At 41.5% G+C, this 27,638-nt stretch overlaps 1 protein-coding gene across 2 annotated transcripts; it reads right to left on the bottom strand.

The window, feature by feature from the left end:
* Window positions 1-243: 243 nt before the first annotated feature.
* Window positions 244-26,980, bottom strand: LOC121569183 (GTP-binding protein Rheb). Of its 2 annotated transcripts, XM_041879925.2 has the most exons (8): window positions 26,726-26,980; window positions 17,409-17,480; window positions 13,802-13,869; window positions 13,312-13,394; window positions 7,363-7,419; window positions 7,213-7,260; window positions 1,374-1,455; window positions 244-864 (listed from the first exon to the last, which is right to left on the bottom strand). In XM_041879925.2, exons 1-8 carry the CDS (start codon window positions 26,775-26,777, stop codon window positions 772-774), a joined length of 555 nt encoding a protein of 184 aa, XP_041735859.1. In that variant the 5' UTR covers window positions 26,778-26,980; the 3' UTR covers window positions 244-771. The 2 variants fall into 2 exon arrangements, with proteins under 2 accessions (XP_041735859.1, XP_041735861.1); XM_041879927.2 differs by lacking the exon at window positions 17,409-17,480.
* Window positions 26,981-27,638: the final 658 nt, after the last annotated feature.

The following is a 27,638-nucleotide window of genomic DNA, read 5'->3' as shown; positions in this document are numbered from 1 at the left end:
ATGTGTGGAGCAGTGTGATGACACATACTTTTTCCCTGACTGGGTGGCAACCTCAGCCTTTTGACAGTTTCTGAGGTAGAGGAGCCAACTGGAAGTACAATACTGAATCCCTGGTAAGGGAAAATATACATTATATAATTAATATAGTATATGATATATCAAAACATTCTCGTGTGTATTCTGATAATTTGTATAAAACAAAAAACCCAGCAAATTTTGAGTAGTAAGAAAATCAAACTCTAGTGAAACAATATGCTGATTTAATGATTACAATCAAAAAACGGAATCAACATTCCCTACACTAGCGAATGAACGCTGGCCAACTATAGTGGCCATAATAATAGCTTTTTAAGAAATACGTTATACAAACTTTTGAAGGGGAAGGGAGGGGTAGGGAGGTCAGGTAGAAAAGAGATTACAGGCTTCAAATGAGGAGCAGTAAGGCAAGATATTTCACCACGTTTGGTTTCTCAGAAGAAGGGGAAGTCGGGGAGCAAGACGGGTGTACCCTAAACTGGGATGGATGGTTACTCTTAATGTCGAAGTCCTCGTCTCTCCTTCTGGAAATGAAAAAAATAAAAGTAAAAAATAAAAACATTTCATATTGATAAAAAAATTAAAAATAAAAAGACAAGTGACGTTTCTTGAGGGAAGGAGGAGAACAGGCAGTTAGCCACTTCAAGTAGAGGGATTTCCCAGTGTCCAGTGCTGTGGTTGGGGACGAGGTGGGTGGGACGGTGTGCGAGGGCCTGGGCCTGGGGGGCCGGAGGGTTACATCAAGGAGCAGGACGTCCTGCCCTGGGGGGCTCCCCCCTCCATCTTCTCCGCCTCCAGGATGGTCCTCTTGAACACCTCCACCGCTGTCTGGCTCACACAGGCAACAGTAAGTCAGAGGGAGGAAATTATGTCATATCACAACAACAGGGCTGTGCAGATGGGTGTTTTGTCTGCTCTGTGCTTGCAAATGCAAATGTTACAATCTATAGTAAACCAAACTGACAGATTAATTGTTATTGCTAGGATAGAAAGAAAGTAGGAAATTCAAACATTCTAGATGACTGAGGGGAATATTTGATACAAACACTATTTTGATATCATCAACACATAGCAGCATGGATCAATGGATCCAACATGCCTCTTGTGGTACAATAGGGAAATAGCAACAATTATGTTGAATGATGCATTGATGCATCCAGGCCATGTTGGCACCAAATGTTCCTTCATTTAGATTACTCTTCCAATTTGTATTCAAACTAGACTGTAATTGCCTTGGAACATTCAGTGCCAAGATGGCACCCATTACAATCCTAGATGTCAAAAACGATATATCTATCTGGGAGTGGCTGGTGTCCAATCATCATCATCATCACCACCTGGTTCTCTTTAGCAGAGGACTCCATGAATGCTGCGTTCCACGAGTCGGCCAGCGCTTTGCCTTCTTCACAACTGATTACACTGAGGAGAGGGAAAAACATATCACACTGACTACAATTAGCTTGTAACAGCAGCACATCCTATACCCACAGTTAGTGATTGTCCTGAGGGGAACACAATATCACAGTGAACACCATTTGCTTGTAACACAACAGTCTATAACCACATGTGGGAGCATGACCTATATGAGGGTAAGGCACAAATGGAGAAACTGATCTGTGGTCACTCTCCCTATACTATCCCAGGCATTCACTATAAGCCATAGAGTAGGCTACACCATCTCTCCTCCATGTCTTTTTACACTAGCCTGATCCCAGATCGGTTTGTCCTGTATAGTCAACTCCTATGGTCGCAGCCCAAACAGACCTGGGACCAGGTTATTCACACACCACGCCGACACACTGAAAAGATAGCATCACAATACTAAGACACCCCCCCGATGGATTCTAACTGCATTGCATTAGTATTTTTCAGCCAAGCCTAAATCTATAGCCTCTATAGCCTAGTGGCGTATCTGCTGACTGGTGTAACTGCACTCCAGCACCCTGTATCCCTCCCATCCACTCCTGTGATTTAATAGCCTGGAGTTATTGATTCATCCTGAGGTTCAGCCGGTTCCTCACTTTGCCCCGGCGCAAGCCTTTCCCTGCCCTTGTTTAATGAGATCTGTCAACACACACACACACTTAAGGACAGACATGCACACAAACGCGCGCACACACACACCAGACTAGGAGCATGCAGTTAGAAGATAAAGGGCAATATACTGTACAGTTTAGCAGTAGGCCCTTAAACAATACAACGTATATATATATATATATATATATATATATATATATATATATATATATACACAGTGGGGGAAAAAAAGTATTTAGTCAGCCACCAATTGTGCAAGTTCTCCCACTTAAAAAGATGAGAGAGGCCTGTAATTTTCATCATAGGTACATGTCAACTATGACAGACAAAATGAGATTTTTTTTTCAAGAAAATCACATTGTAGGATTTTTTATGAATTTATTTGCAAATTATGGTGGAAAATAAGTATTTGGTCAATAACAAAAGTTCCTCAATACTTTGTTATATACCCCTTGTTGGCAATGACACAGGTCAAACGTTTTCTGTAAGTCTTCACAAGGTTTTCACACACTGTTGCTGGTATTTTGGCCCATTCCTCCATGCAGATCTCCTCTAGAGCAGTGATGTTTTGGGGCTGTCGCTGGGCAACACAGACTTTCAACTCCCTCCAAAGATTTTCTATGGGGTTGAGATCTGGAGACTGGCTAGGCCACTCCAGGACCTTGAAATGCTTCTTACGAAGCCACTCCTTCGTTGCCCGGGAGGTGTGTTTGGGATCATTGTCATGCTAAAAGACCCAGCCACGTTTCATCTTCAATGCCCTTGCTGATGGAAGGAGGTTTTCACTCAAAATCTCACGATACATGGCCCCATTCATTCTTTCCTTTACACGGATCAGTCGTGCTGGTCCCTTTGCAGAAAAACAGCCCCAAAGCATGAAGTTTCCACCCCCATGCTTCACAGTAGGTATGGTGTTCTTTGGATGCAACTCAGCATTCTTTGTCCTCCAAACACGATGAGTTGAGTTTTTACCAAAAAGTTATATTTTGGTTTCATCTGACCATATGACATTCTCCCAATCCTCTTCTGGATCATCCAAATGCACTCTAGCAAACTTCAGACGGGCCTGGACATTTACTGGCTTAAGCAGGGGGACACGTCTGGCAATGCAGGATTTGAGTCCCTGGCGGAGTAGTGTGTTACTGATGGTAGGCTTTGTTACTTTGGTCCCAGCTCTCTGCAGGTCATTCACTAGGTCCCCCCGTGTGGTTCTGGGATTTTTGCTCACCGTTCTTGTGATCATTTTGACCCCACGGGGTGAGATCTTGCGTGGAGCCCCAGATCGAGGGAGATTATCAGTGGTCTTGTATGTCTTCCATTTCCTAATAATTGCTCCCACAGTTGATTTCTTCAAACCAAGCTGCTTACCTATTGCAGATTCAGTCTTCCCAGCCTGGTGCAGGTCTACAATTTTGTTTCTGGTGTCCTTTGACAGCTCTTTGGTCTTGGCCATAGTGGAGTTTGGAGTGTGACTGTTTGAGGTTGTGGACAGGTGTCTTTTATACTGATAACAAGTTCAAACAGGTGCCATTAATACAGGTAACGAGTGGAGGACAGAGGAGCCTCTTAAAGAAGAAGTTACAGGTCTGTGAGAGCCAGAAATCTTGCTTGTTTGTAGGTGACCAAATACTTATTTTCCACCATAATTTGCAAATAAATTCATTAAAAATCCTACAATGTGATTTTCTGGATTTTTTTTTCTCAATTTGTCTGTCATAGTTGACGTGTACCTATGATGAAAATGACAGGCCTCTCTCATCTTTTTAAGTGGGAGAACTTGCACAATTGGTGGCTGACTAAATACTTTTTCCCCCCACTGTATATATGTATAGTGCTTTAGTCTATTTTCTCTAGTCTCTAGTCTATTTCAGGGTGGGAAGATCGTTTGGGAGGTATGCTTTACTATTGAGAAGTCATTAGGAGAGCGAGAGAGAGAGGGATACATTGAAAACAAATTGAGAGGGAGAGAAAGTGAGAGAGAAAAGAAGGTGAGAGAGAGCGAGAGAGAGAGAGCGAGAGAGCGAGAGAGCGAGAGAGAGAGAGAGAAGTGATCAGTAACGCCTTGATTACTTTAGTTGGCTAATACAATTCCAGCTGGCCTCAGGGTAATAGGCTCCTGTGTGTCTGTGTTTGTACTCACTCCACACTGAGAAGCATATGAATCACTTCAACACTGCTTACAGCGTGCCCATCATCTCAATGGGGCCAGAGTGTGTGTGTGCGTGTGTGTGTGTGTAGGAGGAAGGGATGTCAGAGTAGCTGTCACTACTTCCCACTGTGAGGTGGCTGTGCTACATTTCCTGTTTATTCTGGGAATGAAAGAGGAGGCAGGAGGAAGGATGGATGAAAAAAGGAGGGAGGAGGAAAGAGGGAGGTCTATGAGTGAGTGACCCATTTTCAGAAGTGTGTTGAGCAAGCAGTGTGTACTCTACATGCCTGGTAAGAGATGACACACACAGGGGAAGTGGATCACATCAGTTAGCAAGCTAACAATGTGCATGATATGTAACAAGCCCCCCCAAAAAACAATCTGGATTCTTTTTTTTTACCAAAAAATTGACTTTTTCAAATCATCCTTCAGAGGTTCATCCGGTCAGAAATTAGATTTCTATACAAGGTCGGAAAGAGCAGATTCTAAGGTTTCTAAAGCAAACAAACTCAAAAAAATAAGGACATGGTCTCTGTTTAAAAATACCACTTTATAAAGAATAACAGCGGTTCCACACATTCATCCGACACTCAAGTTGTTTGGGAAAAATATTTTATTTTGTTATATTCCATTATATTCTTAGTATAACATATAGTTGTGTTGAATGTGATCAGGGCAGGGAGATGTAAGTGTGCCTTGTCTGTTTAACCCCCTAGAGTCGATATCCGCACCCCGCGGAAATCTAATTAACATAATAATAAGAAATACAAATACAAATCTGTCTGTTTAAGCTAGAGATATCTTTTTTTTTTGCACGGGCTGCGTCCGCATCTGCGGTGGAAGGTGGCCGAGCTACAGCGATCCCAGACCATGAGACATCCTGAAAATCGGTCTTCTCATAAAAACATCTGTAGCGTCCAAACGGTTTGGCCTAGAAACTAATATGACCAATCTATGGAAAGATGAGACTCTAACGAACACATACAGTACATGTCGGTTGTTGCTCTAGGACACCCACAAGCCTCACAAGACTGGTCTGAAGATAGTGTAAGTATATATGGAAGTAGTTTAGTGCCCAACATTATTTTTTTTATATGGGTAAAAAAACGAAATAATAATTTCCTGATCTTTTTTATATCTCTCAGATATAAGACAGACACTTTAAAACAAACTTCCTTTTGATTAATTTTTTTGACCATCTGTTTTTCCATGTATGAATCTATTATTCAATGCGTTTCTATGGGCTAACTTTGTGACGCCCAGTTTAATAACACGTTATGACACGGTCATTACCATGTCATAATGACATAACAGCTGATATAACTTGTCATAGCCTGTCATAATATGGTCATAACACTGTCATCACACATTATTTACTACACCTGTTGTGACATACATTTATATTGCGTTATTTTATGGCTGGTTATGACACCTACATAAGAGTGTCAAAACCCACATTTATTCAAATTAGTTTTTTCCCTGCCAAGAAGTTTCCTTTCGTTTGAAAGTTTGTTTCTTAAATCCTTTGTTGTTGTTGTTGTTGTTGTAATAAATTATTTACAGTCATGTTTTTTTTCATCATCTTTTAAATAAGTTGTAGAAAATACACTTTATGACACTGTCATGAAGCATTATGACCATCCTGTGTCACTTTACTTGGACTAAGAAAATACACTTTATGACACTGTCAAGAAGCATTATGACCATCATAAGCCAGATAGGCCTATCATGTACATGCCCTTATGTCAGTCAGTCAAAAAGAGGGTGTCTTGTCCTGCTCCTGAAATCTGCTCCTGCATTCAGCCCAGTCATCAGCAACAGAACATTGGGGTAGGTAGGTGCATGTCTGACATCAATGACATTGATAATTTACAATTATAATTTAATATGGTCAATAAAAAAAAAATTATAGAACATAAACATACTGTTGAGACGTAGGCTATGGTGTAATGGAATGTTTTGCCTTGTGTAGGTGTCATAACCAGCTATAAAATAACGCAATATATGTCACAACAGGTCTAAATGTATGTGTCATGACAGTGTTATGACCATATTATAACAGGTTATGACAAGTTATGTCTGCTGTTATGACATCTAATGACATGGTTATGACCGTGTCATAACGTGTTATGACGCTGGGTGTCAAGTAAAGTGTTATACCTAAAAGGGTCCTAAAATTCCAAATCAAATAGCTAGATGATCCCTTGGTATGACCATCTTAAAACAATTCCATCTGTTAGCTTAGTAGAACCCCCCCCATTGATTTAATTTGCATGGCGTAGCCATGTGACCTATAGGCTGCACAGACCAGTAACATAATTGTATATTCAATGGATTTATTTAAAAAAGACGCCCACCCACATCTGCACACCCCTACTCCCACCCGTCCCCAGTGCTGGCTGCACAACAGGATGCAAGGCGTACAGTATGCCTGTAAAAAAAAGTGCAAAATTTTTTTTTTTACAGATAACATACCGTAGATTTTGTCTGAAATAGGTATAACTAACGTCACTCTGACCCAAACAAATACACAGCAGACCGACCTGACCCTGCAGTCTTTAAAACAGAGCCAGAGCCAAAGATTGCTGAGAGCAGACTGGACCACAGTTTCCCAGCCTAGCGTCAAGGTCTAAACAGGCCAGTAGTTTAGTCTAAAAGAGACAGGACAGCCAGGGAAATGGCATATAAATTTTTCCCTCCCTGCCAAAGATGGCAAGATGTGGGGATTTTATGACAAGGCCCATAAAACTCCAGCAGATCAAGTCCTAAAGGTTTATTCCAGCCCTCCACCCTCTGTTGAAGCAATATACTTTCTCTCCATCTGGTCCTGTCTGTGAACTAATGTCTTTGACCAGGTCTCCACGGACTCATACAAACATAACGACAGACCGTCAGAACATTAAATCCCAGTTAAATCTCATTTAAAGCTGAAAATGGAATAAACTGTCTGGTTCCTCTGGGAAGACTATCTGTGTGTGTGTGTGGCATACCGTTCCATGTGTAGATCTTTCTTGTTTCCGACCAACATGATGGGTACTCTGCAGAAGACAAAAGGAAGTCCTGTCAGTCAAATGAATCATGAAGTGAAACACTAGATATTCAGATTGAAATGTTTACAGATAGGAGAATAAGGTACTTACTGTACTTTACCAACCATATCCAATAGTTTTTCGTGGATTACCTTTATTACTTCAAAACTGCAGCAGAAAACAAAAAAAGGTAATTCAAACCTTTAACAGCCAAAATAACAAGAAAGTGAAAACATTCAACATTTACATTTACATTTTAGTCATTTAGCAGACGCTCTTATCCAGAGCGACTTACAGTTAGTGAATACATATTTTTTTATACTGGCCCCCCGTGGGAATCGAACCCACAACCCTGGCGTTGCAAACGCCATGCTCTATCAACTGAGCTACATCCCTGCCGGCCATTCCCTCCCCTACCCTGGACGACGCTGGGCCAATTGTGCGACGCCCTAGTGTACTGTAGACAAGACCAGTATCAATACAACACTATTCCATCAATTATTTAAAAAATCTTCCAAAGCTAATACTTAGAAGACTTGAAGACTCTCACTTGTACTTAAATGCATCCTTTATGGGAGTAAAGCTTGACATTGTCCAGGTCGGACCATGCTATATTTGCCATTATAAACTGGGTGGTTCAAGCCCTGAATGCTGATTGGCTGACAGCCGTGGTATACCACGGTATGACAAAACATTTATTTTTACTGCTCTAATGACGTTGGTAACCAGTTTATAAGAGCAATAAGGCACCTCTGGGGTTTGTGGTACATGGCCAATATACCACAGCTAAGGGCTGCATCCAGGCACTCCGCGTTGCGTCGTGGCTGCATTCTCCTATCCTGGCCGCTCTGTGTGTGTGTGTCTCTGTGTTTGTGATGAGTACATTAACGAACGTTGCCTAACAAAGACGGTTGCGGTTGACCCATTACTTGAAATCGGTATGATAGGCTACTTCGCATATCAAATCTTTCTGAGAAGAACCATCAATGTTGCTGTATTTAACAATGTGCATTTTCCATTGCTTGTTAGTTGCCTTGCCGACATCCAGTTGAGAAAGGTTGTTTAATCTGTGCCATAGACTGTAATGTAGAGGCCTACTGTATATGATACAGACGGACCTGATGCATGGTTTGAGACGCAATTTAAATAATGAATGTTGAGCCCCGGGCTGGTCAGTAGAAATGCATAAATCAATGGGGACATTAACTCAACTTGACAGCATTAACTGGCCAGTGGGAAGTAGGGAGACATGATGGGATGTGGTTAGGAAAATATTTCTCCAGGGAAAGTCTCCCTAGGCCCGCTCCCATGGCAACTACCATAGGACCCAGGGGATTTGGGATTAAAACACACACACTCTAACCTAGGCTACAGTATGATGGTCTTAGACAGGACAAAGAGTTTGACACAGTATGAATCCTGTTGACATTGAAGATGTCTGAAGTATGGAGGCATTACAGGAGAGAAAGTGCAGCTTTGATGCACTTCTATATTTAAAGGAAAATGTGTCTATGTTCCTAAACCCCTCTGACTCATTGCTGGACTGTCTGTCAAAGTGCGCACCTCTCTCACTCAGGGATAGCGAGGTCGAGCTAGTGCGAGAGCTATGTCACAGGGTTAAACAGCCCCCCCCACTCACTGCAGCGCTAGATTGATTTGTGCTATTCCACAAAGTTCTACGAAAAATATAAACATTCTGTCACAGCTAAAATACAAAATTCGGGAAGTCCAATCGATTGTGAGATATAGCATATACATTTGATGTGATTAATTTGAGTCGCAGGTTCACAATTGTACCTTTTCTGAGACCTCTGCCAAGCAAGGAGGAAACAGCATCCAGCTCATGCAACAACACATGCAGGAGGGGGCTCATCATAAACACACCGGCAGTTTTCAAAATAGCCTACATCAGACTTTAGCACACCACCCAATACAACACGCCTTTTACTATATTGTCAGAAGCCTCATCAGACCTCGGTAGTAGCCTATTTCATTTATCTCTTTCAATGCTCTAGAAACCAAGCAGAAAGTGCTGTGCTCTAAAGATGGCATCGTAGCCACACAAATACATTGTGCTCACAACCTTTATCTCCTAAATGATGTCGCTGGTGTATTTTGTTAGAATTTTGGAATATATTGCGCAATAGGCTAGAAGGTTTTTACAAGGTGGGAGTTCATCCAGGCTCAAGTCCCGTGCACGAAACACACACATGATACCCCATAATGACAAAGCAAAAACAGGTTTTTAGACATTTCTGCAAATGTATTAAAAATAAAAAACCTTATTTACATAAGTATTCAGACCCTTTGCTATGAGATGGAGCTCAGGTGCATCCTGTTTCCATTGATCATCCTTGAGATGTTTCTACAACTTGTTTGTAGTCCACCTGTGGTAAATTCAATTGATTGGACATGATTTGGAAAGGCACACACCTGTCTATATAAGGTCCCAGGGTTGACAGTGCATGTCAGAGCAAAAACCAAGCCATGAGGTCGAAGGAATTGTCCGTAGAACTCCGAGACATGATTGTTTCGAGGCACAGATCTGGGGAAGGGTACCAAAACATGTCTGCAGCATTGAAGGTCCCCAAGAACACAGTGGCCTCCATCAGTTTGGAACCACGTAGACTCTTCCTAGCGCTGGCCGCCCGACCAAACTGAGCAATCGGGGTAGAAGGGCCTTGGTCAGGGAGATGACCAAGAACCCGATGGTCACTCTGACAGAGCTCCAGAGTTCCTCTGTGGAGATGGGAGAACATTTCAGAAGGACAACCATCTCTGCAGCACTCCACCAATCAGGCCTTTATGGTAGAGTGGCCAGACGGAAGCCACTCCTCAGTAAAAGGCACGACAGCCCACTTGGAGTTTGCCAAAAGGCACCTAAAGGACTCTCAGACCATGAGAAACAAGATTCTCTGGTCTGATGAAACCAATATTGAACTCTTTGGCCTGAATGCCAAACGTCACATCTGGAGGAAACCTGGCACCATCCCTACTGTGAAACATGGTGGTGGCAGCATCATGCTGTGGGGATGTTTTTCAGCGGCAGGGATTGGGAGACTAGTCAGGATCGAGGGAAAGATGAACGGAGCAAAGTACAGCGAGATCCTTGATGAAAACCTGCTCCAGAGCGCTCAGGACCTCAGACTGGGGTGAAGGTTCACCTTCCAACAGGAGAACGACCCTAAGCACACAGCCAAGACAACGCAGGAGTGGCTTCGGGACAAGTCTCTGAATGTCCTTGAGTGGCCCAGCCAGAGCCCGGACTTGAACTTGATCAAACATCTCTGGAGAGACCTGAAAATAGCTGTGCAGCGACGTTCCCCATCCAACCTGACAGAGCTTGAGAGGATTTGCAGAGAAGAATGGGAGAAACTCCCCAAATACAGGTGTGCCAAGCTTGTAGTGTCATACCCAAGAAGACTTGAGGCTGTAATCGCTGACAAAGGTACTTCAACAAAGTACTGAGTAAAGGGTCTGAATACTTGTCTGAATGTCGTATTTCCGTTTTTATGTCTAGAAAACAGTTTAACCTCTACGGGATCGGTGTCCCTATACTGGGACAGTTGCTTCTCAATATGCGATATGTGACAAAAATGGCGTTGTAAACAACAGCCAACTTTCCGGGACATAGACATGTCTTATATGGGCAGAAAGCTTAAAATTCTTGTTAATCTAACTACAGTGTCCAATTTACAGTAGCTATTACAGCAAAATAATAACATGCTATTGTTTGAGGATAGTGCACAACAACAAAACACTTTTATTACGGCAACTGGTTTGATACATTCACCTCTGAAGGCAAATAATGTACTTACATTCAGTAATCTTGATCTGATTTGTCATCCTGAGGGTCCCAGAGATAAAATGTAGTGTAGTTTTGTTTGAAAAATCTATTTTATATTCAAATGTAGGAAATGGGTTCTACAGTTTGACCCCACTGCTGTCTCTGGCTCCACACCCACCCCCGCCCAGCCATCTAGAGGTGTGAAGGTTAGTGTATTTTCTGTAGGGAAGCTAATGATCCATCATGTATGACAATCCAGGGAGTGTGTAAACTGTAATTTTTTATTACCATAGCATTTTTGTATGTTCTCTATAGTTATGTACATGAAAATGTATACATTTACCAATTCGGCACATTTGGGAAAACTCCAAAATATTGTGTAGTCTGAAACTTTGCACAAACACTGCTGCCATCTTGTGGACATCTAAATTACACATATAATCCTACATCATTGTCTGGCCTTTCTCTTGCATTTCAAAGATCTAATTAATTTCACATTTCCACAAACTTCAAAGCGTTTCCTTTGAAATTATATCAAGAGTATGCATATCCTTGCTTCAGGTCCTGAGCTACAGGCAGTTAGATTTGGATGTCATTTTAGGCGAAAATTGAAAAAAAGGGTCCGATCCTTAATTAATCAATTTTAGAATAAGGCTGTAATGTAACAAAATGTGGTAAAAGTAAAGGGGTCTGAATACTTTCTGAATGCACTGTATACTGAAGCAAAGGAGTAGGGTATTTGATGCAAACATAGGCTATAAGAATACGTCTCCATTTGATCAAATCTGCCTAAATTATCACATTCTCTTGCTCGCTCGAGGAATGCAATTTGGCCCTGGCCTGCAAATGAAATCCCCAGTATAATTTTTTAAATAATTGTCATTATTCTATCGATTTGAAAATGTAAATGTAGGCTAATAATACTTTTGACAGTGAGCATAAATCACATTTCAATAGATGCATGCATCAGTGTCTAGGCTGTCTATTATATCTGCAACATAAATTATTTTACAAGGATATGTTAAGCTGGCTACTGTAGGAAGGTTAAAATCTAATTAAACATTTGCTACATAAATTAGCCTTATAGCCTATGTGTCATCCTATGAAATGGACATTATGTTCCACACTCACTAGTCTTTCCCTCTAATTTGAGTAGATACTGTATATTTTGCCGTAATGATCTGATCACACCATGCAACGAGGGATGTAGCCTACAGTCAGAGAGGGAAGGTGGACAATGTTGATTGGCAGGTGAAATTATATCCAATGGGGTTGCAATGTAAAAATGGGAGGCGGATTAGGTTGGCTCCCTTTCTCCTTGCTTGGCTGAGATCTCAGAAATTGTCAAATTGTGAACCCGCAACCCAAATTTATCACATAAAATGTGTATGCCATATCTCACAATCGATTGGACTTCAGTATTTTCGCTGTGACAGAACGTTGAGATTATTTGTAGATTTGCGTTATTCCACAAAGTTCTATTTAGAACTACAGTGAGTAGGGGGGATGTATTACCCTGTGACGTAGCTCTCGCTCTACCCCTCTCTCCCTCACTGAGAGAGGTGCGCACTTTGACGAGACAGTCCAACAACGAGTCAGAGGGGTTTAGGAACATAGACACATTTTCGAAATTTGCCGTTATTCCCCTTCAAATCTGACCAAATCCAATCAAATTTCTGCTGCTGCGCCCAGGAGAACCTTTCCACTTGTTCATTCTCGTATTAACAGAGAGAGAGGGAAAGAGAGAAAGAGTGAGAGAGAAGGAACAAGGGAGTAATTGAGTGATGGATGGAGTGAGGAGAGAGTTGGATGGAGAGGAACGCTGGTGCGAGAAAGAAAGGATAAATGGTGTGGTTAAGAGAGAGAAGAGAGAGATAGATGGAGTCATATTATTTAAATCTCCAGCTGATATGGAGGCAAGTTAGTACACACATGCCCGCATGCACACACAGACACACACAGCTAGAAATTACCATCTCTGATTCACATCCACACTACATTTATTTTAGCTACGCATGAATACCTGTTCTGTACTACAACGTACAGGAGCCCAGTACTATAGAATAGCATAGAGATAAAAAATATAAATGTACAGATCAATAATAGCTTCAATGGTTTATTCATGCCTTTTACTAGAGAGAGAAATACTAGATAGATTCAGAGAAACCTTGAGCGGCTAGATCTCTCAGGGATGAAGCCATGTGGGTTCATGTTGCAGTAACAAAGGGTTAGTAGCAGCGTGAAGGAAGGAGAGGGCGAGCGGAGCTACCTACCTTTTATTCGATGTGACAGAATACACCAAAATGTAGCCGTTGATGTCTATGGAGTAGGTCTGTGGGAAAATTGAGTATTCATCCTGCCGAGAGTGAAACATCGCAAAGATAAAGTAGACGTTCTATGATGGTAAAAATCTAGTTTAAAAAACAAGACATCATAATAATTCCAACGCGAAAGCGTTAGAAAATTAACGAATTCATGGGACCAGCACCGTTGATAACCCATGAATTGCAAAGAGTTATGGGAAATTAGAACCCCATTGTCTTAACCTTGTAATCTTCAACCTAGGTAAAAATGAGGAAATGTCAGCCTAGCTAATGAATGTGGAATGAGGCCTAGGCTAAGTAAGGATGTCAACTGATATCTAATCTACACCTGGCTTTTCTGCCAATTACATTAGAGCTCACATACTGTAGTGGCCCACTGGCAATCTGACCACAACATTCTAATGTGTGAGTGGTGTCTCAACTGGTAAGAGGGACTCACCTGTCCGGCTGTGTCCACCAACTGCAGGAGGTACTCCTGACCATTCACTGTGATCATCTTTGTAAATGCTGAGGAGAGAGAAAGGTAGATAACTACAGTACTGTACTTGGGAGCTTCTAAGTCATTCTACTCATCTACAGTCCTGTCAAGAGATTCTAAAAAACATAGCCTTCAGCACAGTAGCTCATTCATTCCCATGATCTTACACACATTTACATTACAACTCGGTACGACAAAGGATATTGAATGACTCTTTGGTACTCATGTCAGACGACTTTATATTAGCAAATTACTCATTTTTAGGACTGAGCTAGAATTAGCAGACAATTAGCGACAAAGAACACCTCATTCATCACAATTAAGGAGGCCATTTCTCTACGTCGCTTTGAGTAAGATCACCACAAGTCAGTTAGTGAAGCAGAGAGAGAGACAAGTGGGGCAACATTTCATGTGGCACTGAGATGTCAGAACACAGGAAAGTGATGTATGTAATCGACTAGAATAGGCAGGACTGGGACTGAGACAGATTCTGATTGGGCTGTGACTCTGGGTGACAGTGGAGCTGTGTGTGTATGTGTGTGTGGCAGGTGGGCTGGGACCGCAGATGATCCGAGGGGGTTTTCTACAGTGGCTTATTTAAGCACGACACACACACACACACACACACACACACAGAGCACGAAGGCCAGCCAAATCCACATCACTACTGTAGTATAGTAGAATCATGTTTGTAGAACAATTTATTATGGTAATCGTTCTACGTTCCTGGGTTTAGAGAATGCAGCAGACGCGGATCAAGCCTTTCATTCAAAGAAAATAAGCCCTGGCTGGCTAAAAATAACTGCACGTTCCCTTCACCGGGTGCTGCATGGATGGAAGCTTCCCAAGCCTTAGGCACTGTAGATACAGTAGGCAGGTACACACACTGTATCCGAACCTAGGACTTTGTGAAGCTACTGTACCATGAAGTCAGTTGTGTTCTCTGTGCTAACAAAGGGAGCAATGCCATACCAAAAATGTGTGTCGTGAGTGTATGCCTGTGTGTGCGTGCGCGCGTGTGTGAATACGTTTGTGTTGTTGGTGTGAGTATGTCTACAGCGCCTTCAGAAAGTATTAACACCATTCAACTTTTTGCACAATTTGTTGTGTTACAGTCTGAATTTAAAATAGATTAAATTGAGATTGTTTGTTACTGGCCTACACACAATACCCCATCATGTCAAAGTGGAATTATGTTTTTCAAAATTTTTACAAATTAATAAAAAATGAAAAGTTGAGATGTCTTGAGTCAATAAGTATTCAACCCCTTTGTTATGGCAAGCCTAAATAAGTTCAGGAGGAAAAATGTGCTTAACAAGTCACATAATAAGTTGCATTACTCACTGTGTGCAATAATAGTATTTAACATGCACCCCACACATACAATTACAGTGGGGAGTATTTGATACACTGCCGATTTTGCAGGTTTTCCTACTTACAAAGCATGTAGAGGTCTGTAATTTTTATCATAGGTACACTTCAACTGTGAGAGACGGAACATAAAACAAAAATCCAGAAAATCACATTGTATGATTTTTAAGTAATTCATTTGCATTTTATTGCATGACATAAGTATTTGATACATCAGAAAAGCAGAACTTAATATTTGGTACAGAAACCTTTGGTTTGCAATTACAGAGATCATACGTTTCCTGTAGGTCTTGACCAGGTTTGCACACACTGCAGCAGGGATTTTGGCCCACTCCTCCATACAGACCTTCTCCAGATCCTTCAGGTTTCGGGGCTGTCGCTGGGCAATACGGACTTTAAGCTCCCTCCAAAGATTTTCTATTGGGTTCAGGTCTGGAGACTGGCTAGGCCACTTCAGGACCTTGAGATGCTTCTTACGGAGCCACTCCTTAGTTGCCCTGGCTGTGTGTTTCGGGTCGTTGTCATGCTGGAAGACCCAGCCACGACCCATCTTCAATGCTCTTACTGAGGGAAGGAGGTTGTTGGCCAAGATCTCGCGATACATGGCCCCATCCATCCTCCCCTCAATACGGTGCAGTCGTCCTGTCCCCTTTGCAGAAAACCATCCCCAAAGAATGATGTTTCCACCTCCATGCTTCAAGGTTGGGACGGTGTTCTTGGGCTTATACTCATCCTTCTTCTTCCTCCAAACACGGCGAGTGGAGTTTAGACCAAAAAGCTCTATTTTTGTCTCATCAGACCACATGACATTCTCCCATTCCTCCTCTGGATCATCCAGATGGTCATTGGCAAACTTCAGACGGGCCTGGACATGCGCTGGCTTGAGCAGGGGGACCTTGCGTGCGCTGCAGGATTTTAATCCATGACGGCGTAGTGTGTTACTAATGGTTTTCTTTGAGACTGTGGTCCCAGCTCTCTTTAGGTCATTGACCAGGTCCTGCCGTGTAGTTCTGGGCTGATCCCTCAACTTCCTCATGATCATTGATGCCCCACGAGGTGAGATCTTGCATGGAGCCCCAGACCGAGGGTGATTGACCGTCATCTTGAACTTCTTCCATTTTCTAATAATTGCGCCAACAGTTGTTGCCTTCTCACCACGCTGCTTGCCTATTGTCCTGTAGCCCATCCCAGCCTTGTGCAGGTCTAGGTCTTTTATCCCTGATGTCCTTACACAGCTCTCTGGTCTTTGCCATTGTGGAGAGGTTGGAGTCTGTTTGATTGAGTGTGTGGACAGGTGTCTTTTATACAGGTAACGAGTTCAAACAGGTGCAGTTAATACAGGTAATGAGTGGAGAACAGGAGGGCTTCTTAAAGAAAAACTAACAGGTCTGTGAGAGCCGGAATTCTTACTGGTTGGTAGGTGATCAAATACTTATGTCATGCAATAAAATACAAATTAATTACTTAAAAATCATACAATGTGATTTTCTGGATTTTTGTTTTAGATTCCGTCTCTCACAGTTGAAGTGTACCTATGATAAAAATTACAGACCTCTACATGCTTTGTAAGTAGGAAAACCTGCAAAATCGGCAGTGTATCAAATCCTTGTTCTCCCCACTGTATGTACACTACCAGTCAAAAGTTTGGACACAACTACTTTTTTTTTTTTTTTACATTGTAGAATAATAAATTAACTTTTAAGAAGGCACACCTGTTAATTGAAATGCATGAGGTGACTACCTCATGAAGCTGGTTGAGCGTGTGCAAAGCTGTCATCAAGGCAAAGGGTGGCTATTTGAAGAATCTCAAATATAAAATATATTTTGATTTGTTTAACACTTTTTTGGTTACTACATGATTCAAATGTGTTATTTCATCGTTTTGATGTCTTCACTAATATTCTACAATGTAGAAAATAGTAAAAATAAAGAAAAACCCTTGAATGAGTAGGTGTGTCCAAACTTTTGACCGGTACTGTATGTGTGTATATGTGTATGTGTGTGTAGTGTGAGCTTCACCATGAATAAGAAGCCTAGAGAAATGCACCTGGCTGTGGTCCAGCAGAACTCAGAGACCTGGGTGGGTGGCTAGTCCTGCCAACACAGGCCAGCAGCAGGGGAGAGGGAATGAGATCACACACACACACACACACACACACACACACACACACACACAGACACACACACATATACTTACTGTTTTCTATAGTTGGGTCATATGAGTCGACAAACTGGCCTTCCACAAACTGTATAGTCAAGGAAGATTTCCCTGTGAAGGAGATAGACACTTATGAGCTTCAGTGTGTTTAATTAAGAATCCTTGCTAATCGATCACAATGAATTGCCCTTTGATTCACAAGTGGTATCATTCATCAGCGTCCTAGGAAAAAGCCAAATACTCTGCCTACCTTGAGTGAACTGAGTGGGTTTGTTCATATTTTGCTAAATGTCAAATGCTGCCCTGTCTAGAGCTGTAGAAAATACAATGATTGCCATTTCCAAATCACATTATGCTCCCTTCCAAAATGGGCAATATACAAGAGACGGAGCATAACTCAAATGCTGTTAAAATTGGTACGTGGTAAACTACTATTTCTGGCCTTTTACAAAAAATTCTATGATATCGATGTACATCAGAATAGCAGCTTACTAACATTACTGCATTTGAGCAATTCTCTAGGATGGAAAAAAGCTAGCCTACTGGCCTTTCTTCAAATAAATATCAAGAACACTAGGCTAGTCAACATAAGGGTTTCTTGCTGAATTCACAAACCACAGTGTTTTACCTTTAGCAGTAGCCTAACACACAGGCAGGTTACTATGGTATACTATCATTAGCCTAGATATCCCCACTACGTACTATTACAGAGCCTTACTACAGAGGCCTTTTTCTATCTAAACACTCCTATACAGTCCTCCCACATATAACAACCGAGAGTGGAGTGTGGCCATCCACGGTTGGAGACGTGAACTCTCTCGCTATCTGGGAAAAGCCCGGAGGACAAGAGAGCAGCTCGCTCCCATTTTCAATGCTCCAGTAGTCTCTAATCAATTCTGAATGCTCACCTCCCAGTCCAAACGAACTCTCTTGTCTCCCTGGGTGGTAAACTCCAGGGGCACACATAGCGGTCAATTTTAGATTTAAAACTACCAGTCAAAAGTTTTAGAACACCTACTCATTCAAGGGTTTTTCTTAATTTTTACTATCTTCTACATTGTAGAATAATAGCGAAGACATCAAAAATATGAAATAACACATATGGAATCATGTAGTAACCAAAAAAGTGCTAAACAAATCAAAATATATATTTTATTTGAGATTCTTCAAATAGCCACCCTTTGCCTTGATGACAGCTTGGCACACTCTTGGCATTCTCTCAACCAGCTTCACCTGGAATGATTTTCCAACAGTCTTGAAGGAGTTCCTACATATGCTGAGCACTTGTTGGCTGCTTTTCCTTCACTCTGCGGTCCGACTCATCCCAAACCATCTCAATTTGGTTGAGGTCGGGGGATTGTGGAGGCCAGGTCATCTGATGCAGCACTCCATCACTCTCCTTCTTGGTAAAATAGCCCTTACGAAGCCTGGGGGTGTTTTGGGTCATTGTCCTGTTGAAAAACAAATGATAGTCCCACTAAGCCCAAACCAGATGGGATGGTGTATCGCTGCAGAATGCTGTGGTAGCCATGCTGGTTAAGTGTGCCTTGAATTCTAAATAAATCACAGACAGTGTCACCAGCAAAGCACCCCCACACAATCACACCTCCTCCTCCATGCTTTACGGTGGGAAATACACATGCGGAGATAATCCGTTCACCCACACCGTGGTTGGAACCAAAAATCTCAATTTTGGACTCCAGACCAAAGGACGATTTCCACCGGTCTAATGTCAATTTCTTGTTTTTCTTTGCCCAAGCAAGTCTCTTCTTCTTATTGGTGTCCTTTAGTAGTGGTTTCTTTGCAGCAATTCGACCATGAAGGACTGATTCACACAGTCTCCTCTGAACAGTTGATGTTGAGATGTGTCTGTTACTGGAACTCTGTGAAGCATTTATTTGGGCTGCAATTTCTGAGGCTGGTAACTCCAATGAACTTATACTCTGCAGCAGAGGTAACTCTGGGTCTTCCATTCCTGTGGTAGTCCTTATGAGAGCCAGTTTCATCATAGCGATTGATGGATTTTGCGACTGCACATGAAGAAACTTTCAAAGTTCTTGAAATGTTCCGTATTGACTGACCTTCATGTCTTAAAGTAATGATGGACTGTCGTTTCTCTTTGCTTATTTGAGCTGTTCTTGCCATAATATGGACTTGGTCTTTTACATTTACATTACATTTTGGTCATTTAGCAGACGCTCTTATCCAGAGCGACTTACAGGAGCAATTAGGGTTAAGTGCCTTGCTCAAGGGCACATCGACAGATTTTTCACCTAGTCGGCTCGGGGATTAGAACCAGCGACCTTTCGGTTACTGGCACAACGCTCTTAACCACTAAGCTACCTGCCGCCCCCTTTTACCAAATAGAGGTGTCTTCTGTTTACCCCTCCACCTTGTCACAACACAACTGATTGGCTCAAACGCATTAATAAGGAAAGAAATTCCACAAATTAACTTTTAAGAACGCACACCTGTTAATTGAAATGCATTCCAGGTGACTACCTCATGAAGCTGGTTGAGAGAATGCCAAGCGTGTGCAAAGCTTTTATCAAGGCAAATGGTGGCTATTTGAAGAATCTCAAATATAAAATATATTTTGATTTGTTTAACACTTTTTTGGTTACTACATGATTCCATATGTGTTATTTCATAGTTTTGATGTCTTCACTATTATTCTACAATGTAGAAAATAGTAAAAATAAAGAAAAACCCTTGAATGAGTAGTTGTTCTAAAACTTTTGACCGAAAGGATAGTCAGAAAGTTAGTCACACAATGTGTAGGAAATGCATACCATTCAAACCCGGTTTTGGATTAGGTTCGAGGAAAATACATTGGAAATGAAAATGTACAATGCACATAATTCCAAACCGGTTTCAACCCTGTTTTCAGTTTGCTTTGATGAAGATGCATTGATAGTGCAAGCTAATTGTAAATCATTCCAACTCCGATTCATACCAGGTTACAGTTTGGTTTGAGGTGCACACTAGGCTTCGGCGGTATACCGTATACTGGGGTATTTTGAAGTACAGACTGTATGATTTCCAATACCACCCCCCCCAAAAAATAAAGAAAATATATATTTTTTACATTTGTTCACAAACATTCTATTGAGCGAGTCACATGGTACACTTGTTTACATGTCGTGCAAATGTGAGGTGACTATCCACTGTTGAGCAAGCAGCATAAGAGAGGTGAGTGATCAAGTTCCACTTGAAATGTTTTAATAACTTCAAAATAATAGTAATTACTGAAAATCATATATTAAAGTTTTAATGTCACGTGCAGTGAAATGTCAAGTACAGTGAAATGCTTTTCTTGCAAGTAATACTATGTAATACAACAAATAACATTAGGTAGAACAAAAACACACAATAAATAAAAATAAGAACATGAGAAAGTAAGTAATCATACTACACTGAACAAAAAATATAAAAACGCAACATGCAACAATTTCACAACTTTGACATCAGCAAACCGCTCGCCCACACAACACCACGATGTTGCCATCTGCCCGGTACAGTTGAAACTGGGATTAATCTGTGAAGAGCATGTCTTCCCTTACTTCAAAGTAGCCTAGCCAAAATCAGATGATATCCGTGGAGGCAATTATTTTATATCAACTTTCTTTCATTGTCCAGTAGCCAAAGGCACAATCCTAGTCATATTAGCAACCCATGTAGTTGTTGCATATTAGATCTCCCCTCTTTCAACATTTCTAAGGGATATTTTCATCTGTCACATGAAACTACTCACATGTGCAGTGCGCTTCTGTTTTCCCATTAATTGCATTATGGAATGAACATTTGCACGTAGCCTTCTGCCTTGTGCATTGCTGCGCTTATAATGCTGAAGAAATAATACTTTATCGACATTTGAAGTTAAACGTTCTGATCTGTTGCATCAGACTCATTGTTTTTATTTTAATTATTTATGTAGCCTAGGCCTACTGGTTGTATGAGTTTGGGATCTATCGTCCCACAACTGTCCCAGGGTCTGTTAAGAATAGGCCATTTCTTTCTCAACAAGCTGACCAATGGAATAGGTCAACTTTTCTACTATGGGGGATAGTAGATTGACATAGCCTAGTCATTTTGCTGTTTGTTACTCGTCTTGTTGGCTGAGGAAAAGTAAATGTGGACAGTTATTCTAACATCTTCAAAGTGCGCATCAGAATTCGGTAATAAGGACCGCACATCGTTGCATGCTCGACTTGCATGTTCTGTTAATATGAATTACCATAATCCAAATGGTTGATTCTCATGAAACCAGTTTTAAAATGTCTGTAGCAAATTGAGTTACAAAACCATGATGCATCTGCAAAAATCAACTATCATTCTGAGGACTAAGATGTCTAGTATTTAAGAAAGTGTCTTAACTTAAATACATTTTTCGCCTGAATATTGTACATTTTCACCCCAAATGTTCATTACCGAAATGCGTCCAGATTAAATTCTCTGGTCATTTTATTTAAACAAAATAACTTATTTGAATAAAACACAAAATATGTTGCTGTAGTTTGTCCATAAATCATAAAAATTGTATAGTAGTTGAAGTTTACATTAAACTATAATATTTATTACATGTCTGTGGACATACCCTAACACTTTTTTAAGTTCCTCTAAAAACTCCAATCTGTTTTTAAATAAAGCTTTCTTCACCCATGATGCATCAGCTAGAGGAGTAGTCCTTAGATGAGCACAAGTTCAGAATGAGCACTTCAGAATTAAGTTCTTATTCTCAAACATACCCTTTCCCCCACTGGGCTTTGTCATTGGGAAATAGTCAGATTAAATGTGATAATATTTGTATAATTCCATTTTAAATCTTTTTATTTTTAGTGTCATGTTTAACTCAGGCCTTGTCATTAGAGAAGCAATGTTAATAAATATTCGAAACATTGATTTGTTTATTACTTTTTGGTGAAAATGTTGGTAAAATGCATAATATCTGATCAAAAACATAATAATAATGATGATGAAATAGAAAAGATCCTAATCTCAGTGATTCAAGAGGATTTGTTTTGTTTTACAGTTTCGTGAGAATGACCCAAATGTGATTTCTGTCATTCTGAGCACCGTGGATGGACACCCTAATCAGGTTACGCACCCAAAGCATATGGGTCCCGTAAATCTCTAAAATGTCAGGTAAATTAAAATGCTGCTGGTCAAATGTCCGACGCCACATTTTCCTAATGGAAACCCTGGGCGGTAGTCCTTGAGTTATTGGGAACAGGAATGATGGTGGTCATCTTAAAACATGTGGGGATTACAGACTGGGACAAGGAGATGTTGAAAATTACCGTGAATATTCCTGCCAGCTGTTCTACGCATGCTTTGAGAATGCGCCCGGGAATACCGTCAGGCCCCTCGGCCTTGCGAGTGTTGACCTGATAAAACACCTTACTAACGTCGGCCTCGGATAGGGAGATCATCCCAGTCCTCTGGGTCGGTGACGCCCCTCACACCCGGCACGATGTTGTTATTGTTGAAGCGTGAGTAAAATGCATTGAGTTGGTCTGGTAGAGAGGCGTCGTTGGGCAGATCACGGCTGGGTCTTACCTTGTCATCCGTAATGGACTGTAGCCCCTGCCACATGCGGCGGGCGTCGGAGCCTGTGTAATAGGATTCCACCTTATTGCTATATTGTCCTTTTGCTCGTTTGATGACTCTGCGGAGGTCATAGCGGGACTTCTTGTAAATGTTCCTGTCCTCAGCCGTAGCCTCTGGGTTTTCTGTGATAGCCCTGTGTGCGGTAGCCCTGTCCTTTAGTTTAGCGCCAACCGCTGTGTTAATCCAGGGCTTTTGATTGGGGAAGCAGCGAACCTTCACTGTGGGGACAATGTTGCCGATGCATTTCCTAATGAAGCCAGTGACGGAGGTGGTTAGGTAATTGACGATATCGGTGGAGTCTCAAAACATATTCCAATCAGCGCTAGCAAAGCAATCATGTAGCATAATTTCTGATTCTGGTGACCATTCTCAATGGAGCGAGTCACGGGTACTTCCTGTTTGAGCTTCTGCTTGTAAACAGGAAGGCGGAGTACGGAGTCATGATCTGATTTGCCAAATGGCAGACGAGGGAGGGCCTTGCATGCTTGGTTGTGGGTAAAATAACAGTAGTCTAGGACTTTATTGCCCCTAGTGGCGAAAGAGACATGTTGATGGAAGTTGGACATCACGTGTCTTAATGATGCAGAATTAAAATCGCAACCAGAAAAGCAGCCTCCGGATGTATGTTTTCCTGCTTGTTTATAGCCTTGTACAGTGCCAGCTTGTTATTTTTCTCATCCTGAGGTGGAATGTATACAACAGTCAAGATAACAGCAAAAACGCCTTTGGGAGGTAGAAGGGTCGGTATTTGACCATCAGGTATTCCAAGATGGGTAAAAAAATGGGTCGACACTTCCACCGCGCTCGAATCAGCACACCAGTTGTTGTTAATTAAGATGCTAACTTGCTAGCTATAACGTTAGGTGGCTAGCTTGCAATATTCAACTTCTTGGTTACAGCAAAGACAATCAATCCCATTCTGGATCAAGTGTGAGTAGCCTTTTGAGATAGTTGTATAACTATATGAGGTGGGTTGTCTGTCCTTGCGTTTAGTTTAGGCTATGTTCGCGTGCGCTTGTTAGCATTAAGCGTGCATCTGCTATGGGAATTCGCTAGTACTTTGTTAGCATTTGGAAAGAAATAGCACCCCTTGTATGCACTGCCGGTAATACAGTATACCCCGGTATGCTACAGGAACGGTATGGAAATCTGGAAATACCGCCCAACATTAGTTTACACATTGAAAATGCATTGACCTGACTCAATGGGTGGAGAAACAGAAAGGAGCAGTGTATTCCATTGCACTGTGCAAACTGATTTCCTCCTCAATGCATTGGCTTTAATGAGGCACGAGCCAAAGCGCATGACCACAGGACATATTTAAAGATTTAGCAAGACTCCATTACAAAGACTGGAGACATGCCAATTAACAGCTTTGCTTTGTAGGAGTTGTCTGTAACGCACAGTGGTAGCCCTTTTGAGCCTTAGTATACAGTATAAAGAAAGATGCATATTATAGTAAGCAGGCTGACAAAACACACCATTTTATTTTATTATTAGCTTGAGTACAATATCTTACTAGGCCTATAGGATGGCAAAAAAAGGTTTTATGAGGACATGAAGACAGAAAAATTGGGACATGTTCAATTGTCTTACGGCCTATCTGTTGAATTTATTTGAACACTGGAATTGACTAGTAGCAGGCTGTAGGCTACATTTAATCCATGTACTGTAGTAGTCTATTGTATTGATTTCCTTGCACTTGTCTTGTGAATGAACCAAACTAATGGAATGGCCTAGGTCAATAGTACCAACATTGTTCATAGTCTTTGTGAACCAAACTGCGAGGTTCGTTTGAAAACTGGAGGCTGTGACATCTAGGTCCAATCCCTGACAGTAATATCCAAATGATGTGTAGCCTCAAAATCTCTTGCATGGAAAATATCCACAGCATATACACTGCTCCTTGTGGACCAAGTTCTGAAGATAGCTTGGAGACAATCATGTTAGGGGATCAACTTCTGACATTGACTGCAATACCAAGATGATGTGTCTAAGCCTAGGCTAAATTCCACTCACATTGGGATTCAACTAACGTCTGGTGGTGGTGTGGAAAGGCAGGATGTCCAGTGTGACTGCATGGAGGAGAACACAACAGCTTTCACGTTCCACAGACCCAGCTCCCAAGAGTCCAAGCGAGGCTAAGTCAAGTGTGACGTGATGCGATGTTCGCACGCCCTCTGCACTACCAGCAACCTTTGCACACACTGTGTGTGTGTCATCCCAGTCCATACACAATGGCTCATGACATACAAATAAGCCTGTCCATGTACGATATCAGTATGTCCATAGTAATACCCGCCATCTTCATTTTGGTTGAAATGATATTGAGACAACCTGAGTAGTGGGATTTTGAAACAAATACCATATGATAAGATACAGTTCTGTGACATCATAGGTTAGCCTAATTCTGAATCTACAGGTTAGGCTAAGGGCATCAGCATGCTTCACTTCGGTCTAACTGAACACATACTCCCTTAAAAGACCTTTGCTTGAAAAACAAGAAGAAAGCGGCAATAGTACTGTTTGTCCATTTTGAGATGCAGTAGCCAGTATACACTTCTTCAAAATAGTGAGAAGATAACTCAAGAAATCTGTCATAAATGTTGAGGTTTTTGCTGAAGAGATCTTAGTCGCTCAATTTTACATCTAACTAAGATGTTTGATGCAGTATTTTTCAATGAAAAATTGTGCATGAAAACGAGTCATCTCTTGTTGAATGACAACAAAGACTTTATTGAAGAATCCCTACTGTTGACCAATCACCGACCGACGAAGGAGCGTAGACCTCGGCTCCGAACTTCAGCTTGCCTCTAGAAAAAAAATGTGTGTGCCCGAACAGCCGAAAAACGAACAAAAACGTCACAAAATGTTGTCATAATATATGCACGAACAGTACCGAACTGTTTCGGCTGGGAAGCATGTGGTCGCTTTAAGGCCTACTCTGAACATTTTTTGGGGTTCTTACTTAAAATCTATGAGTTAGTAACTATAGAAATACAATTAATGTAAGTCTCAGCACAAGTAGGCTACTAAAGACTACATTTAAACTGATTAGTGGCGTCTAAAAGAATAATGTCTTCAACCGCACACTCACAAGGCCATCATTTTCTTGTTTAAACAGTGAGATTTGAGGTAACTGGACAAATTCTCTCGTAAAAAGCTGCCACATTGACATTGATGCTTCTACTTTCGTGAGTCGTGACGTTTTCATTTACATCCCAGTATCAGGACCGCTTGTGCTGTCCTCAACTGCTGTGGCATCAACTCTATCTTACTAGTGGCTTGTGTAAGCACTTTTTTGACCAAACATTGACGTAACAAAATAAAAGAGATGATTTTCAATTACTGTGTGCATAACACAATTAACTATAGACTGCCATTTAAGTTATTCAAATACAATTGATGAGGATAATGCATCACGTGCCGCTGACTGCATCTTTTTATTCAACGAAACGTGAAAATGTAGTTTACGAATTGAGAACAGCAACACTGGTCCAGGGGTACATGCTGCTGTAGCTAGTGCTACACTAAATCTCTAGAGTCGTTGAGTTTCCAGTCATCTGACTGGCTTATTTAACAATCAATGACCAGGCAGCAGTAGCCGCCGCTCGCTATGTGCATAACGTTTAGGCTAAAATACGTTTGCCAGTAGTATGTGTAGTCATCGTCATTGAACTTGCCTACACAGAAAGCGCACAATGGACCTCGCTATCACCGAAAACGACTAAATTGCGCCCACTTACCCACGGATCTGTATCCCAGGACGGCGATTTTTCGGGATTTCGGTTGAGGCATCTTTTAGCGACACTACATCAATATCGACATACAGAAGCCTACACAACTGATCAAAAACTGGAACAGATGTCAAATGATATGTCGAACACGATAAGAAGCAGAAATTACGCGTGGAATTACAACAATTTAACCGGGGGGAAAAAGTAGTCGAGCATCTGTATCCTCCGCGTCACTCCCAAAAGCAATACCATCTGAACAATTCATTACTGCTCGCCGTTGGTTGGTTGCGCATACGCAGAAAGGAGGGTCTCTGTCCTCTTCTTGAGCTGCGGTTGGATAAGGTATATTCACTGTTTTCACAAGCACGAAATTAATTGGCTGTCAAATATGACGACTGGAGAATTTACTATCAATTTCGTTATGATGGCACTCAGACAGCAATTTTTGACATGTGAAAAGGATTCATGCTGAATAGAATGAAGGAATGTGAAGAAATGTAACTCGCGCATGGTGTCCAATGAGTGTCCAACTATATACATCTAGAGGTTTGACTGTGTAAAGTTGAACATGTGCAGATCCTTCTGTGGGTACACATTCATATTGGCCTATTATTATTTATAGAAATATATGGGTACCATATTTATTGTCATTAATTTGCATTCAAAACGAGATGAGAGGGTCTTTGACAAAGCAGCTCCAATCAGAAAGTCAGCAGCAGACGAGAGTCATTGGGTTCATAAAGGCTCGGGCTCTGGTCTCTGCTGCCATCTTGTGGTGACTTGGGAGACTTGCAGTGTCTCCACTTAATATCAGCAGCATTCTCCTTACCTCACCGTAACACAGAATCCTACACTATGTTACATTGAGAGACTAGAGCCACCGGGGGTCTTGTATTGGCCATCATCACACTGTATCAAATAA

Source organism: Coregonus clupeaformis, chromosome 7 (genome assembly GCF_020615455.1).
Source record: "Coregonus clupeaformis isolate EN_2021a chromosome 7, ASM2061545v1, whole genome shotgun sequence".
Taxonomy (NCBI): domain Eukaryota; kingdom Metazoa; phylum Chordata; class Actinopteri; order Salmoniformes; family Salmonidae; genus Coregonus; species Coregonus clupeaformis.
Note: the sequence above shows the minus strand (reverse complement) of the source record. Positions and strands in the feature narration are given on the sequence as shown.

Excerpts from the sequence above, each read along its gene's own strand:
- LOC121569183 (XM_041879925.2), bottom strand. The coding sequence starts at position 26,777 with ATGCCTCAACCGAAATCCCGAAAAATCGCCGTCCTGGGATACAGATCC. Across the intron at positions 13,395-13,801 it reads TGGTGGACACAGCCGGACAG|GATGAATACTCAATTTTCCC; the intron begins GTGAGTCCCTCT and ends CACTCTCGGCAG. Across the intron at positions 7,420-13,311 it reads TCTGTCACATCGAATAAAAG|TTTTGAAGTAATAAAGGTAA; the intron begins GTAGGTAGCTCC and ends TTTCTGCTGCAG.